Source organism: Hyla sarda, chromosome 11 (assembly GCF_029499605.1).
Source record: "Hyla sarda isolate aHylSar1 chromosome 11, aHylSar1.hap1, whole genome shotgun sequence".
Taxonomy (NCBI): domain Eukaryota; kingdom Metazoa; phylum Chordata; class Amphibia; order Anura; family Hylidae; genus Hyla; species Hyla sarda.
The window spans coordinates 40,632,539-40,650,483 of record NC_079199.1 but is presented as its reverse complement, the minus strand read 5'-3'; the positions used below and the strand labels follow the sequence as shown (position 1 = coordinate 40,650,483).

General features: G+C 45.0%; 1 protein-coding gene across 3 annotated transcripts in view; it reads left to right on the top strand.

Moving 5' to 3' along the window:
• Positions 1-17,945, top strand: part of LOC130295786 (potassium channel subfamily K member 16-like) — a 107,211-nt gene that overhangs the window by 69,245 nt on the left and 20,021 nt on the right. Inside the window, exon 3 of one of the 3 annotated variants that reach the window (XM_056546908.1) lies at positions 11,314-11,467. The exons of the other annotated variants lie outside the window; for them this stretch is intronic. Coding sequence (XP_056402883.1) covers positions 11,341-11,467 — 127 coding nt within the window. The 5' untranslated portion in view covers positions 11,314-11,340. The remainder of the gene's footprint in view (positions 1-11,313; positions 11,468-17,945) is intronic. 3 annotated transcript variants of the gene reach the window in all.

Here is a 17,945-nt window from a genome sequence, read left to right as displayed (position 1 = left end):
GTTCTATAATCCATAAATTTATGTATATAAGAAATATTTTTTATAAATAATTTAAAAATGTTTTTTTTTTCTATTGCCTTTTTCTAAGTTCACCATTCACACTCCGTTACCTCGCCTTGAGATCCAGGTTCCTGAAATTGATTGACGAGGTCTCCGGCTGGTGTACTTGGAGGATATTAACCCCTTACAAACTGTTTCTGTGTACATATACAATGATTTGTGACATTCTATTTACGATACTAATGTTATAATGTTTTAATTGTTGTTTAAACATATGATATGAATAGTGATATGTATCTCATGTGGTGTTTATATATTCTGATTGTTATACTTTTTTGATATGTATAATTTTATGTAACATAAAGGGTTAACACTTGGAGGTATTTATGTGGTGTTTAGGTATCTCATGTGGTGTTTATATATTCTGATTGTTATACTTTTTTGATATGTATAATTTTATGTAACATAAAGGGTTAACACTTGGAGGTATTTATACCTCCTGTGAACCCAATCTTGCCATGCCTGATGAATGTTACGCCGAGCGCTCCGGGTCCCCGCTCTATGTATCTCATGTGGTGTTTATATATTCTGATTGTTATACTTTTTTGATATGTATAATTTTATGTAACATAAAGGGTTAACACTTGGAGGTATTTATACCTCCTGTGAACCCAATCTTGCCATGCCTGATGAATGTTACGCCGAGCGCTCCGGGTCCCCGCTCCTCCCCGGAGCGCTCGCTACACTCTCCTCACTGCAGCGCTCCGGTCAGATCCACTGACCCGGGGCGCTGCGATACTGCCTCCAGCCGGGATGCGATTCGCGATGCGGGTAGCGCCCGCTCGCGATGCGCACCCCGGCTCCCGTACCTGACTCGCTCTCCGTCGGTCCTGTCCCGGCGCGCGCGGCCCGCTCCTTAGGGCGCGCGCGCGCCGGGTCTTTGCGATTTAAAGGGCCACTGCGCCGCTGATTGGCGCAGTGGTTCCAATTAGTCTGATCACCTGTGCACTTCCCTATATCACCTCACTTCCCTTGCACTTCCTTGCCGGATCTTGTTGCCATTGTGCCAGTGAAAGCGTTTCCTTGTGTGTTCCTAGCCTGTGTTCCAGACCTCCTGCCGTTGCCCCTGACTACGATCCTTGCTGCCTGCCCCGACCTTCTGCTACGTCCGACCTTGCTTCTGTCTACTCCCTTGTACCGCGCCTATCTTCAGCAGCCAGAGAGGTGAGCCGTTGCTAGTGGATACGACCTGGTCACTACCGCCGCAGCAAGACCATCCCGCTTTGCGGCGGGCTCTGGTGAAAACCAGTAGTGACTTAGAACCGATCCACTAGCACGGTCCACGCCAATCCCTCTCTGGCACAGAGGATCCACTACCTGCCAGCCGGCATTGTGACAGTAGATCCGGCCATGGATCCCGCTGAAGTTCCTCTGCCAGTTGTCGCTGACCTCACCACGGTGGTCGCCCAGCAGTCACAACAGATAGCGCAACAAGGCCAACAGCTGTCTCAACTGACCGTTATGCTACAGCAGTTACTACCACAGCTTCAGCAGTCATCTCCTCCGCCAGCTCCTGCACCTCCTCCGCAGCGAGGGGCCGCTCCTGGGCTACGCCTATCCTTGCCGGATAAATTTGATGGGGACTCTAAGTTTTGCCGTGGCTTTCTTTCCCAATGTTCCCTGCATCTGGAGATGATGTCGGACCAGTTTCCCACTGAAAGGTCTAAGGTGGCTTTCGTAGTCAGCCTTCTGTCTGGAAAAGCCCTGTCTTGGGCCACACCGCTCTGGGACCGCAATGACCCCGTCACTGCCTCTATACACTCCTTCTTCTCGGAAATCCGAAGTGTCTTTGAGGAACCTGCCCGAGCCTCTTCTGCTGAGACTGCCCTGTTGAACCTGGTCCAGGGTAATTCTTCCGTTGGCGAGTATGCCGTACAATTCCGTACTCTTGCTTCAGAATTATCCTGGAATAATGAGGCCCTCTGCGCGACCTTTAAAAAAGGCCTATCCAGCAACATTAAAGATGTTCTGGCCGCACGAGAAATCCCTGCTAATCTACATGAACTCATTCACCTAGCCACTCGCATTGACATGCGTTTTTCCGAAAGGCGTCAGGAGCTCCGCCAAGATATGGACTCTGTTCGCACGAGGCGTTTCTTCTCCTCGGCTCCTCTCTCCTCTGGTCCCCTGCAATCCGTTCCTGTGCCTCCCGCCGTGGAGGCTATGCAGGTCGACCGGTCTCGCCTGACACCTCAAGAGAGGACACGACGCCGCATGGAGAACCTCTGCCTGTACTGTGCTAGTACCGAACACTTCCTGAGGGATTGTCCTATCCGTCCTCCCCGCCTGGAAAGACGTACGCTGACTCCGCACCAAGGTGAGACAGTCCTTGATGTCTACTCTGCTTCTCCACGTCTTACTGTGCCTGTGCGGATGTCTGCCTCTGCCTTCTCCTTCTCTACTATGGCCTTCTTGGACTCTGGATCTGCAGGAAATTTTATTTTGGCCTCTCTCGTCAACAGGTTCAACATCCCAGTGACCAGTCTCGCCAGACCCCTTTACATCAATTGTGTAAACAATGAAAGATTGGACTGTACCATACGTTTCCGCACGGAGCCCCTTCTAATGAGCATCGGATCTCATCACGAGAGGATTGAACTTTTGGTCCTCCCCAATTGCACTTCTGAAATTCTCCTTGGACTTCCCTGGCTTCAACTTCATTCCCCAACCCTGGATTGGTCCACTGGGGAGATCAAGAGTTGGGGGCCCTCTTGTTCCAAGGACGGTCTAAAACCGGTTCCCAGTAACCCTTGCCGTGACTCTGTGGTTCCTCCAGTAACCGGTCTCCCTAAGGCCTATATGGACTTTGCGGATGTTTTTTGCAAAAAACAAGCTGAGACTCTACCTCCTCACAGGCCTTATGATTGTCCTATCAACCTCCTCCCGGGCACTACTCCACCCCGGGGCAGAATTTATCCTCTGTCCGCCCCAGAGACTCTTGCCATGTCTGAATACGTCCAGGAAAATTTGAAAAAGGGCTTTATCCGTAAATCCTCCTCTCCTGCCGGAGCCGGATTTTTCTTTGTGTCCAAAAAAGATGGCTCCCTACGTCCTTGCATTGACTACCGCGGTCTTAATAAAATCACGGTTAAGAACCGCTACCCCCTACCCCTCATCTCTGAACTCTTTGATCGCCTCCAAGGTGCCCACATCTTTACTAAACTGGACTTAAGAGGTGCTTATAATCTCATCCGCATCAGAGAGGGGGATGAATGGAAAACGGCATTTAACACCAGAGATGGACACTTTGAGTATCTGGTCATGCCCTTTGGCCTGTGCAACGCCCCTGCCGTCTTCCAAGACTTTGTTAATGAAATTTTTCGTGATCTTTTATACTCCTGTGTTGTTGTATATCTGGACGATATCCTGATTTTTTCTGCCAATCTAGAAGAACACCGCCAGCATGTCCGTATGGTTCTTCAGAGACTTCGTGACAATCAACTCTATGCCAAAATTGAGAAATGTCTGTTTGAATGCCAATCTCTTCCTTTTCTAGGATACTTGGTCTCTGGCCAGGGACTACAAATGGATCCAGACAAACTCTCGGCCGTCTTAGATTGGCCACGCCCCTCCGGACTCCGTGCTATCCAACGCTTTTTGGGGTTCGCCAATTATTACAGGCAATTTATTCCACATTTTTCTACCGTTGTGGCCCCTATCGTGGCTTTAACCAAAAAAAATGCCGATCCCAAGTCTTGGCCTCCTCAAGCGGAAGACGCCTTTAAACGACTCAAGTCTGCCTTTTCTTCGGCTCCCGTGCTCTCCAGACCTGACCCTTCCAAACCCTTCCTATTGGAGGTTGATGCCTCCTCAGTGGGAGCTGGAGCTGTTCTTCTACAAAAAAATTCTTCCGGGCATGCTGTCACTTGTGGTTTTTTTTCTAGGACCTTCTCTCCGGCGGAGAGGAACTACTCCATCGGGGATCGAGAGCTTCTAGCCATCAAATTAGCACTTGAGGAATGGAGGCATCTGCTGGAGGGATTAAGATTTCCAGTTATTATTTACACCGATCACAAGAACCTCTCCTACCTCCAGTCTGCCCAACGGCTGAATCCTCGCCAGGCCCGGTGGTCTCTGTTCTTTGCCCGATTTAATTTTGAAATTCACTTTCGGCCTGCCGATAAGAACATTAGGGCCGATGCTCTCTCTCGTTCCTCGGATGCTTCGGAAGTTGAACTCTCTCCGCAACACATCATTCCTCCTGACTGCCTGATTTCCACTGCTCCAGCCTCCATCAGGCAAACTCCTCCAGGAAAGACCTTTGTTTCTCCACGCCAACGCCTCGGAATCCTCAAATGGGGTCACTCCTCCCATCTTGCAGGTCATGTGGGCATCAAGAAATCTGTGCAACTCATCTCCCGCTTCTATTGGTGGCCGACTCTGGAGACGGATGTTGTGGACTTTGTGCGAGCCTGCACTATCTGTGCCCGGGATAAGACTCCTCGCCAGAAGCCCGCTGGTTTTCTTCATCCCCTGCCTGTCCCCGAACAGCCTTGGTCTCTGATTGGTATGGATTTTATTACTGATTTACCCCCTTCCCGTGGCAACACTGTTATTTGGGTGGTCGTTGATCGATTCTCCAAAATGGCACATTTCATCCCTCTTCCTGGTCTTCCTTCAGCGCCTCAGTTGGCTAAACAATTTTTTGTACACATTTTTCGTCTTCACGGGTTGCCTACGCAGATCGTCTCGGATAGAGGCGTCCAATTCGTGTCTAAATTCTGGAGGGCTCTCTGTAAACAACTCAAGATTAAATTAAATTTTTCTTCTGCATATCATCCCCAATCCAATGGACAAGTAGAAAGAATTAACCAGGTCTTGGGTGATTATTTACGACATTTTGTTTCCTCCCGCCAGGATGACTGGGCAGATCTCCTTCCATGGGCCGAATTCTCGTATAACTTCAGAGTCTCTGAATCTTCCTCCAAATCCCCATTTTTCGTGGTGTACGGCCGTCACCCTCTTCCCCCCCTCCCTACCCCCTTGCCCTCTGGTCTGCCCGCTGTGGATGAAATTTCTCGTGACCTTTCCATCATATGGAGAGAGACACAAAATTCTCTCTTACAGGCTTCATCACGCATGAAGAAGTTCGCGGATAAGAAAAGAAGAGCTCCTCCCATTTTTTCCCCTGGAGACAAGGTATGGCTCTCCGCTAAATATGTCCGCTTCCGTGTCCCTAGCTACAAGTTGGGACCACGCTATCTTGGTCCTTTCAAAATTTTGTGCCAGATTAATCCTGTCTCTTACAAACTTCTTCTTCCTCCTTCTCTTCGTATTCCTAATGCCTTTCACGTTTCTCTTCTTAAACCACTCATCATCAACCGTTTCTCTCCCAAATCTGTTCCTCCCACTCCTGTTTCCGGCTCCTCGGACATCTTCTCCGTCAAAGAGATTCTGGCATCAAAAAAGGTCAGAGGGAAAACCTTTTTTTTAGTGGATTGGGAGGGTTGTGGTCCAGAAGAGAGATCCTGGGAACCTGAGGACAATATCCTAGACAAAAGTCTGCTCCTCAGGTTCTCAGGTTCTAAGAAGAGGGGGAGACCCAAGGGGGGGGGTACTGTTACGCCGAGCGCTCCGGGTCCCCGCTCCTCCCCGGAGCGCTCGCTACACTCTCCTCACTGCAGCGCTCCGGTCAGATCCACTGACCCGGGGCGCTGCGATACTGCCTCCAGCCGGGATGCGATTCGCGATGCGGGTAGCGCCCGCTCGCGATGCGCACCCCGGCTCCCGTACCTGACTCGCTCTCCGTCGGTCCTGTCCCGGCGCGCGCGGCCCCGCTCCTTAGGGCGCGCGCGCGCCGGGTCTTTGCGATTTAAAGGGCCACTGCGCCGCTGATTGGCGCAGTGGTTCCAATTAGTCTGATCACCTGTGCACTTCCCTATATCACCTCACTTCCCTTGCACTTCCTTGCCGGATCTTGTTGCCATTGTGCCAGTGAAAGCGTTTCCTTGTGTGTTCCTAGCCTGTGTTCCAGACCTCCTGCCGTTGCCCCTGACTACGATCCTTGCTGCCTGCCCCGACCTTCTGCTACGTCCGACCTTGCTTCTGTCTACTCCCTTGTACCGCGCCTATCTTCAGCAGCCAGAGAGGTGAGCCGTTGCTAGTGGATACGACCTGGTCACTACCGCCGCAGCAAGACCATCCCGCTTTGCGGCGGGCTCTGGTGAAAACCAGTAGTGACTTAGAACCGATCCACTAGCACGGTCCACGCCAATCCCTCTCCGGCACAGAGGATCCACTACCTGCCAGCCGGCATCGTGACAATGAAGATGCGCATGCGCAGCGAAACGTGTTGCATCTAAGAAACCCAACTTGATTTTATACTGCACTCCTCCTGGTTCCTCTATCCAGCGCCGACATCTCCTACTACACGGTCAAATTGCTTATCTACTGCCTCTTAGGAGGGCTGCGGATGAGGACACAAGCATTTACAGGCGCTTCCCATTGTTGTGTGTGTGCACACAACCAACTCTGGTAAGCGGCGTGGGATAGATCGTTTCCCTTCCCTATGGGCCTGACCTGCTGATCCCGCACATGGAGCGCCTTCTGCTTTCCTTTTAGATTATCAACTAAAGATAAGGTCGGGCTGATAGAGTTAATAAGATAATATGGTAATTATGTCCCTTCCCCCCCCCCCCTTTCCAGCACCGGGGTAGGGAGGAGGGAGAAATAAATAAAAGTAGCGGGAAGTTATTGTAATGTCTTCAGACCCCAATCCCTTTCAATGGATATTAGGAAGAGAAGAGAGAGGTTGAGGGTTGTTGAGGAGAAGATGAGCAAAAGTGTGAATTTAATATAAAATATATGTATTTATATTTAAATACATATAATGATATATTAGTTTTTGGTATTGGGGGAAAAAAAACATTCTCCTCTTTTTTTGTTGTTGTTGTTATTAGTCTTGGTGAGCGGTTGTGGAGTTGTTGTTTGAAGTAATATTCCTCTCCCTCCTCCAAATCTCTAATGGGTGAGATGTATAAAAGGAGAGAGAGGATGGATGATGGATTAAAGAAAGAAAAGATGGAATAATGATGTTTTAAAAATAAAGACATTTGGATACCCTCGCATCCGGCAAAATCGGAGGTGGGTTATATACCCATCTGGTGATGGAGTTGGAATAGTCAGGTCGAGGCTGGTTACCAAGAGGGCTTAGTTTCGGCCTGGCGAGTTGGGGAAGGAGAATTAACAGGCAATTAAAAAGGAAAAGAGAAGAAAATATGAGGGAAGAAGGGAAAGGACAAGATGAATGAAAAGATACGGGGAGAGGGGGAGAGGAGTGAAAGAGAGAGGGAAGAGAAAATTATTGAAAGGAATATTTTTTTTGGGTTACTGGTTTGTGTTAGAATTCTTATGGGGAAGGGAAAGAGGGAGGAAAGGAAAGAAAAGGAAAGGAAATTTTTTAATAATAAGGAAGAGGATTTGGGTCCAAGGTAAAGAATGAAAATCTGTACAAAATATAAAGTGTTATAAATAAGGATATTGAAGGATGAAGATTTAGGGGGTAGGGGAAAATTATAGTTAAGATGCTTGGCATTAGGCAATTGGTATAAAGTAAAGTGGTGTTATATAGATGTATATATATATTGTAACAATAAGAAAGGATAATGTTTTTATAAATTGTAAGTTGTTAATAGACCAATAAAGTTAATTTAAAAAAAAATGTGCTAGGAGCTAAAATGTAGACAGTCCTAAAGGATTGCTATATGGGGCAGAAGAAATGGTTAACTGTGTTCTCTTCAGAGATGGTGTTTCCCAGATGATGACCTGAACATCATTTTAGGCCAATCCTGTACAGAAGTCTTTTTTTTGCTGTTGCACAAGAAATTTCCCATGACATAATCCCACACTACTAACTTTATTGCAGCCAAACATTCTTAGTATTTTTATAAGATCTTTCCATGAGAAAAGAAGTTTCACTCCTAGTGCACTGATAAGCAATATTCCTCTGAGTTTTTTTCCCTTAGTTTTGGTCTTTCTACTACATTAAGTTTAACTAATAAAATTACATTTTTAGCCACAAATCAGTTTTTTTTATTGCTATATTCTAATTTAGGAAAATAGGACAATAAAATCTGTTCTCTCTAGTCGAATTAGGGCACTGTTATTTTCCTTCTTCCTCTCTGACTGGAAATTGACTTGCTTTTTTTTCACCATGTTGGCGCTGTCTGGATCCCCTGATGAACGACTACCTGGATATCATTTATTTTTGCTTTTTAAACGGGTACTCCGGTGGAAACCTTTTTTTTTTTTTTTTTTAAATAAACTGATGCCAGAAAGTTAAACAGATTTGTAAATGCCTTCTATTAAAAAATCTTAATCCTTACAGTACTTATTTGCGGCTGTATACTACAAAGGAAATTCTTTTCTTTTTGGATTTTTTTTCTGTTACGACCACAAACCATAAGTATTAATTATTGATCAGCAGTCAAAATCATTTTAATCAATTTGTCACTCTCTGTCCATGTCAGGAACTGTCCAGAGCAGGAGAAAATCCCCATAGCAAACATATCCTGCTCTGGACAGTTCCTAAAATAGACAAGAGGTGTCAGGAGAGAGCACTGTGGTCTTGACAGAAAAGAAATCCAAAAAGAAAATAATTTCCTCTGTAGTATACAGCTGCTTATAAGTACTGGAAGGATTAAGAATTTTTAATACAAGTCATTTACAAATCTGTTCAACTTTCTGGCACCAGTTGGTTTAAAAAAAAAAAAAAAAAAAAAAAAAGGTTTCCACCAGAGTAGCCCTTTGGGTTGTTGTTGAGTCCATTTCCTTTGATTGTAATCAGAAAGGCTATCCTTGTACTGGGATGCCATTCAGTTTCCTGCAAACTTCCCAGACTCACCTCATCTATCATATAATGTACATTCATGGTAGAATTTTGTCATCCATAAATAAATATCTCTATTAGTCAGACTGTGAGTAATTGTTAAGACAGCTTTAGAAGGTAAATATCCAAAAATCTAGCCACACCTTCTCCAAAAAGATAAAACTTTCATCACCGGTGGCCAAGGTCTGCTTTGTGTTTGGAAAAATAGAATTTACAGAGTCAAAATTCTCCCGATAAAAAGGATTAACCATGTTTTTCCCCCCTAACCAATGACCTGTCTTTAAAGGGGTACTCCGCCCCTAGACATCTCATTCTTGTTCGTTCGTTTAGAGCGTCGGGTGCAGTGTCGGAGGCTTGAGACGTCATGACCACAGCCCGCTCATGATGTCACGGCCACACCCCCTCAATGCAAGTCTATGGAAGGGGGCGTGGCGGTCGGGGGCAGGCGTGACAGTGATTTCATGAGCCTCCACCCGGAATCGCCAGTCCTACAGCAGAGAGTAAAGTTCGCTCCGTGCACATGATGTCTGGGATGACATAGCAGAGATCATGGGGGTCCCCAGTGGCGGGAGCCCCACGATCAGACATCTTATCCCCTATCCTTTGGATAGGGGATAAGATGTCTAGGGGCGGTGTACCCCTTTAAGATTTGACAGTAGCTGTTTAAAGGGCACCATGTGGGACATTTACTAAGCTGTGCCAGTGGTGTAAATGCTATAAAAGTCACACTTTTCTGTTCAAAAAATGATCAGCATTTACGCTACTTGCACCAAAGGGGAGGGAAAGAGGCCGGAAGAGGGCTCAGTTTCACATAGAAGGGGCGTTCCAAGGTCCAACTTGCAACACCTAGAGTCGCAGGAATATAAAACGCCTGAATAGGCATTGTATATATCTATGATGGGTGCAACAGCAGCCACAAAACCACTTCACGTCAGCAAAGCAGACCAAAAATGGGCAGAGCCAAAACCCTGGACTTAGTTCCCCTCATGTCTCCTTTATTGTACATTGCCATGACTCCACAGCTATATGACCTTCAGGCTACGTACACACCCAGTTTTCTTGTCCATATTTTATTTCTCTAGAAAAATTGACATTTGCATATTGACTGTTTTAGAACAGTTTTGAACTATAGCAATAGATAAGAGGCTGTCTTCAAAGCAGATGTCTTTGGCAAGTTTACATCCCCAAATGTGTGCCAAAAATCTATAGAATTACCCCCCCCCCACCCCATAAAATAAAAAACTTGTGTGCACACAGCCTCATAATAACTGTGCATTGTATTACAGCATTGTCCAATTTAAGTGAGTACGAAGACCCTGCAATAACATACACAACTGCTATGGATTTGATTGTGTAGTATAAAGCTGTCTATATGAAAATGGGGTGATGGCTCTCGCTGGTACAATGGGGCTCCCTCAAACAGCTGTTCAGCAGGGGTGCAGACTCTGACCCCAGCTTATGTGATATTAATGACCTATCTTAATAAGGATCTAGAGACCTGGATAAAATCCCTTTTAATTTGGGGGTATGTAGGGGGAGATGGAGGTGTCATTGGGTAGCTGTTGAGGGCTGGGTATGTCAACATAGACCAAAATCTTTACATGACATTTCCACCAAAGTAATGAATTGCACTATTTGTGATCGGACATATGTGGTGCCTACTATAAAATGCACAGCAATTTTAAGGAATACTGAAGTGGGAAATAACTTATCCCCTATACGAAGGATAGAAGATAGGTTATAGATCGCGGGGGTCCGACCGCTGGGACCCCCCGTGATCTCCTGTACGGGGCCCCGGAAGTCCATAGGAAGGGGGCGTGTCCATCCCCCTCATGACGCGGCGGCCGACACGCCCCTCCCCATGTATCCCATAGAGATACATGGAGGGGGCGTGTCAGCTGCCGCATCATGCAGGGTCCCTCCGTTCATGTGGACTGCCGGGGCCTCGTACAAAATATCGTGAGAGTCCCAGCGGTCGGACCCTCCGCAATCTATAACCTATCTTCTATCCTTCGGTTTTTATTTTTATTATTTTTCACTACAGTATTTAAAGGATACCTGTAATTTTTACAACTTTTGACATGCCATTGGTTTTGATTGGTGACAAGTGTGCCATGTACAGATTCATAGAAAGGCTTTTAAGCTTTCTACAAAAACATGCAGCATATGTTTGGCTTTCTGAAGGGGCGCAATGCTCAGCTGAGCACGTCTGCATCTTTATTTTTAGTGATTGGCGGGAGGCTCAGTACCTGGACCGACACTAATCGATACCTATGATATGTCAAAGTTTGTACAAATGATAGTAATCCTTTAAAGTAGGTGGGTTGTACTATAAAGTGGTAAACCTGTATATATATATATATATATATATATATATATATATATATATATATATATATCTGACTCCAAATGTTTTAACCCATCAGGTGCATCAAGACATTTCCCATGTGTCCATGGTGTCATTCTCATCTCATTTATTATCCATGGGATCCAAAGGGTTACAGTACCACACAGGGGAGGAGACTGGTATAGGAACATGTCACACACAGAAGCCTTCTTGTGTTTCCAGCTTATTACCAGGTACCCAGCAGGTTTGATCTGTAAGAGTGATTTATTATATTGTAAATTATTAATATATCCACAAAACAGTTTTTTTTATGCTCTATCTTTTATGTTTTCATACAATATTTGTGGTGTTATATGTTTGTAGTTTTAACAAAGATTGCGACAATGCCGTGTCAGTGTGTATTTGTTATATTAGGTGGTTTTATACTATGTGATATTACCCTGATGACAGCGATGAGTAAGAGATTTACTGTATCGAAATGGGTTAAGGGTCTTGTAAGTTTTTTTTTTTGTAGTGGCCGAATGTATAGGGAAATACTGTCTGCTAAAGAAGAATATCTCTGTGCTGGGTCTCCTAAAATATTGTATTCTAAGGGTCGGTGGGGTCCAAGTGAGGTCCCAATGTTTTAAGACATTTGTAATATAGATTGTTGTTTAAACATTTAATATACTGCATTTAATTGTAAGTAGGGGATAGGTGCAGATTTGTTACTCTGTATTGTAGTAAAGCAACTTGTGAGAATTTTTATCCTTGGGCTATGTTCACACAGTGTAAAATAGAAGCAGAAGTCATATGTATTTCAAGGTAAGAACACTTGTAAAATACATGGTTTACACGTGTATTTTAGAGTTTTTTTTTATTTGCAAGTGTTTTTCGGAGCTCATTTAAAGTGCATTTTTTTATAATGCAGACCAAGCACAGAATACATTTCAAAGTAATATGTTACTTCTTTTGATTTCTGTAAAAATTACATTTGTGAAATAAAGCAACGTAAACTGTTCAGCATTGTCCAATTGAATTTCATGTACAGTGGTCCCTCCAACATACGATGGTAATCCGTTCCAAATGGACCATCGTTTGTTGAAACCATCGTATGTTGAGGGATCCGTGCAATGTAAAGTATAGGACAGTGGTCTACAACCTGCGGACCTCCAGATGTTGCAAAACTACAACACCCAGCATGCCCGGACAGCCAACGGCTGTCCGGGCATGCTGGGAGTTGTAGTTTTGCAACATCTGGAGGTCCGCAGGTTGAAGACCACTGGTATTGGAGGTTATACTCACTTGTCCCTGCCGCTCCGGACCATCACTGCTTGTCACCGCTGCCCTGAATGTCGCCTTCCATCGCTGTCGCCGCGTCCCCGGGGTGTCCCCGACGCTCCGGCAAGGCCTCTGCTCCCCCGGCATCCTCGCTCTCCTTCGCCGCCATCACGTCGCTACGCACGCCGCTCCTATTGGATGACAGGATGGCGTGTGCAGCGACGTGATGATGATGATGGAGAGCGCCAACGATGCAGGGGATCCCGAAGAGGACGCGCCGGAGCCCCGAGGACAGGTAAGTGATCGTCAGCGGACCACACGGGGCACCGTAAACGGCTATCCGGTGGCAGCTGAAGCAGTCAGCGCTGCCGGATAGCCGTTTATGCGATGGCCCCGACATGCAAAAGCATCGTATGTTGATGCTGCCTTCAACATGCGATGGCCTCTGAGAGACCATCGTATGCTGAAATGATCGTATGTCGGGGCCATCGTAGGTCGGGGGGGTCAGTGTAATTTGGTGTAAAAAAAGGTGTATTTTGAAGCATAATGCAAGTATTTTTACATTTCAAAATACTTACTTATACGAACAAATACCTTGTGAACATAGCTTTACTCTGGACTGTTTAACATTACCAATGGTTATTTTTCCCATGGAAATAGAGATTTACTGTTTTTATAGCAAATTAATGATATGCCAGTGTGGCTTGAATTGTTTGCTATGGACAACTGATGGCGTCTTTTTAATTTTCAAGCGCCAGTCACATAAAAGTATCATATTACCTGAACCATTGTGATACAAAAACGAAACCCTGTGTTTGCTGTAAACAATGTACATTCTCATATTGCTCTATAATAAGAACACTAGTTCTGCTCACAGAAAGGGTTATGGTGAATTTTTTTTTTAACTGGATAACAAAAAGCAGTGAAAAGCTAATGAAATGGGTACAAATATTTGTTCGTAGAAAAAAGGAAGGTTCCTGGCATTACTGTGTCTAGGTATTGATCAGGTCTAGTATGTAGCCTTAAACACAATCCTCAATACATGAATTATCAATAGACAATACATCAGCCTCCTGGGGAAATTAATTAAAGAGGTACTCCGGTGAAAACATTTTTTTTCATATCAACTGGCTCCAGAAAGTTAAACAGATTTGTAAATTACTTCTAGCAAAAATGTAAATCCTTCCAGTACTCATTAGCTACTAAAGTTGAGTTGTTCTTTTTTGTCTGACAACAGTGCTCTCTGCTGACATCTCTGTCTGTCTCAGGGACTGTCCAGAGTAAGAGCAAATCGCCATAGTAAACCTCTCCTGTTCTGGACAGTTCCTGAGACAGTCAGAGGTGCCAGCATAGAGCACTGTGGTCAGACAGAAAAGCACAACTCAACTTCAGCAGCTGATAAGTACTGGAAGGGTTAAGATTTTTTAATTGAAGTCATTTACAAACCTGTTTAACTTTCAGGAGCCAGTTGATACCCCTTTTAAAATCTTTTTCTTGGATTATTTTTTACATAACCGAACAGTAGAAGTGCCTAATAGATCCAATATACTGCTGACAAAAAAGGTTGAGCAAAATTATAGAAAGACACATTTGTACGATCGTTTTGCTTCAAAAATGCTTCCTCAGGGGGCGCCCCCTGAGGAAGCATTTTTGAAGCAAAACGATTGTTGAGGTCTGGTGGGTAAGGTCTGGCACCCTTAACTATCTTATGGTTCAATTACTTTGTATTGCATCTTTTGTATTAGCACTGTGAATTTTCAACTGTTGGCTCCAGGTTCAAGCCTTTGCTTGATCCTCCAGTTATTTACCCTAGTTCACACCCAGCTATGTTGGTTTGACTTGTGTAGTATCTCAAAGACCTTGTACCCACCTATTTTTTGCTGTACTCTGGTGCATTTGCTGTTTTTCTGTCCTTTTTTGTTCTTTATTACTTTTTAATGTGATTTTTATATATACCTTAATAAAACTTGTATATTTTAACCCCTTAAGGACCCAGCCATTTTACACCTTAGGACCTGGCCATTTTTGGAACATCTGACCACTGTCACTTTAAACATTAAAGGGGTACTCCGCCCTTAGACATCTTATCGCCTATCCAAAGGATAGGGGATAAGATGTCAGATCGCCGCAGTGCCGCTGCTGGGGAGCCCTGGGATCCCCGCTGCGGCACTGCGCTATCATTACAGCACAGAGCGAGTTCGTGCCACTGCAGTTTTTGAGCCAAAGCCAGAAGTGTATTCTAAAGGAATAGGGCATATAAAGGAAGGACGTACACTTCTCCTCCCTTAAAGGGGTACTCCGCCCCTGGCATCTTATCCCCTATCCAAAGGATAGGGGATAAGATGTTAGATCGCTGCGGTCCTGCTGCTGGGGACCCCGGGGATCGCCGCTGCGGCACCCCGCCATCAATACTGCACAGAGCGAGTTCGCTCTGTGCGTAATGACGGGCGATACAGAGGACGGAGCCGAGTGACGTCATGGCTCCGCCCCTCGTGACATCACGGCCCGTCCCCTTAATGCAAGTCTATGGCAGGGGGCGTGACGACCGCCGCGCCCCCTCCCATAGACTTGTATTGAAAGGGGCGGGCCATGACGTCACGAGGGGCGGAGCCGTGATGTAACGATGCTCCTGCCCCTGTATTGCGCGTCATTACGAGCAGAGCAATCTCGCTCTGTGCTGTAATGATAGCGCAGTGCCGCAGCGGGGATCCCAGGGCTCCCCATCAGCGGCACCACGGCGATCTGACATCTTATCCCATCCTTTGGATGGGGGATAAGATGTCTAGGGGTGGAGTACCCCTTTAATTACTCTGGAATGCTTTTAGTTATCATTCTGATTCCGAGATTGTTTTTTCGTGACATATTCTTCTTTAACATAGTGGTAAAATTTTGTGGTAACTTGCTTCCTTTCTTGATGAAAAATCCCCAAATTTTATGAAAAATTTGAAAATTTTGCATTTTTCTAACTTTGAAGCTCTCTGCTTGTAAGGAAAATGGATATTCCAAATAAATTTTTTTTAATTCACATTTCCAATATGTCTACTATATGTTGGCATCATAAAATTGACGTGTTTTTACTTTTGGAAGACAAAGTTCAGCAGCAATTTTCCAATTTTTCACAAAATTTTAAAACTCACTATTTTTCAGGGACCAGTTCAGGTTTGAAGTGGATTTGAAGGGTCATCATATTAGAAATACCCCACAAATGACCCCATTATAAAAACTGCACCCCCCAAAGTATTCAAAATGACATTCAGTCAGCATTTTAACCCTTTAGGTGTTTCACAGGAATAGCAGCAAAGTGAAAAAGAAAATTCACAATCTTCATTTTTTACACTCGCATGTTCTTGTAGACCCAATTTTTTTATTTTTACAAGGGGTAAAAGGAGAAAATGTATACTTATATTTGTAGCCCAATTTCTCTCGAGTAAGCACATACCTCATATGTCTATGTAAAGTGTTCGGCGCGAGCGCAGTAGAGGGCTCAGAAGCGAAGAAGCGACAAGGGGATTTTGGAGAGTATGTTTTTCTGAAATGGTTTTTGGGGGGCATGTTGCATTTAAGAAGCCCCTATGGTGCCAGGACAGCAAAAAAAAAAAACACATGGCATACCATTTTGGAAACTAGACCCCTTGAGGAACGTAACAAGGAATAAAATGAGCCTTAATACCCCACAGGGGTTTCACGACTTTTGCATATGTAAAAAAATTTTTTTTTGTTTTGACTAAAATGTGTGCTTCCCCCCAAATTTCACATTTTTGCAAGGGTTAATAGCAGAAAAGACCACACAAAATTTGTAACCCCATCTCTTCTGAGTATGGAGGTACCCCATAAGTTGACCTGAAGCGCACTGCGGGCGAACTACAATGCTCAGAAGAGAAGGAGAAGGCTTTTTGAGAGCAAATTTTGCTAGGGGGGCCTGTCGCATTTAGGAAGCCCCTATGGTGCCAGGACAGCAAAAAAAAAAAAAACCCACATGGCATACCATTTTGGAAACTAGACCCCTTGAGGAACGTAACAAGGAATAAAGTGAGCCTTAATACCCCACAGGGGTTTAAAAAAAAAAAATTTCACTAAAATGTGTGTTTCCCCCCAAATTTCACATTTTTGCAAGGGTTAATAGCAGAAAAGACCCCCCAAAATTCGTAACCCCATCTCTTCTGAGTATGGAGGTGCCCCATGAGTGGGCGTCAAGTGCACTGCAGGGGCGCCACAATGCTCAGAACTTCAGAAGAGAAGGAGTCACATTTGCAAACTTTGCTGAAATGGGGGGGGGGGGGGGGGACATGTTGCATTTAGGAAGCCCCTATGGTGCCAGGACAGCAAAAAAAGAAAAAAAACACATTGCATACCATTTTGGAAACTAGACCCCTTGAGGAACGTAACAAGGGATAAAGTAAGCCTTAATACCCCACAGGGGTTTCATGACTTTTGCATATGTAAAAAAAAAAAAACTTTTTCACTAAAATGTGTGTTTCCCCCCCAAATTTTACATTTTTGCAAGGGTTAATAGCAGAAAAGACCCCCCACAATTTGTAAATACATTTCTTTGGAGTAAGGACCTTATTTTTTGATGATTTTGGCTTGGCGGGTGCACAGCAGGTCTTGCTTGAGTGGGAGCGCAGTCAGGGACCTTGAGCTTGATATGGAGCCAGGATGTGGGACCCCCCTCAAGGAGCGTTAATGGGGTGAGCACTGAGCCCTAAAATAGGGGAACACTATGGGGGACAACGGGCTGTAACTGGGGTAGACAGGTGGGGTACAGAGGCCCGTAATATGGGGTACAGTGGGCCAGAAAATTATAAAACAAAATAAAATAGGATATGTTCCCAGAATGATGACCCAGAGCATAGCCAAAACTAAAAAAAAATGCCCACCCCAAACCCTATGCTCTAAGTCATCATTCTGGGAATGTGATGTGTGTGGCCGTCCCTAACCTGTTGCCTCAAATGCGCACCCGCTCAGGTGGAGAGAGAGAGCGCTGCGCATTTGAGGCAACATAAAAAAGTCCCCAATGATAGTGACTCAGTGACCTATGACCCATTTTTGAAAAAACACCCCCAGAGGTCTTATCATGTTTTTTTGTTTTTTTCCAGTTTTTTTGGGGGCAATTTAGTGATTTATGGGGGTTAAATTTTGGAATGTACTCTGGACTTGGTGCATTGGTCAAATTATGTAAAATTAAACTGAAAAGGGAAAATTTAGGGCTCCATGGAAGTGTGATACTCCCTGAAGCAGCCTATGCAGAGGCCTGGATTATCTGGGCAAGTGTCACATTGATATGTGGTGTCCTTCCAAATCCCCCTCCTGTAACACACTCTGCATCTTTTCTGGGATCGCCCCTTCTTTCCACTGTGGGGGATCTCACCTGAAAAGTGTTGGCCTGGGATGATACTGGCGCCTATAACTCCAGACCCTTGGGAAGTGCAGCCTGATCTTTCCCGGTCAGCA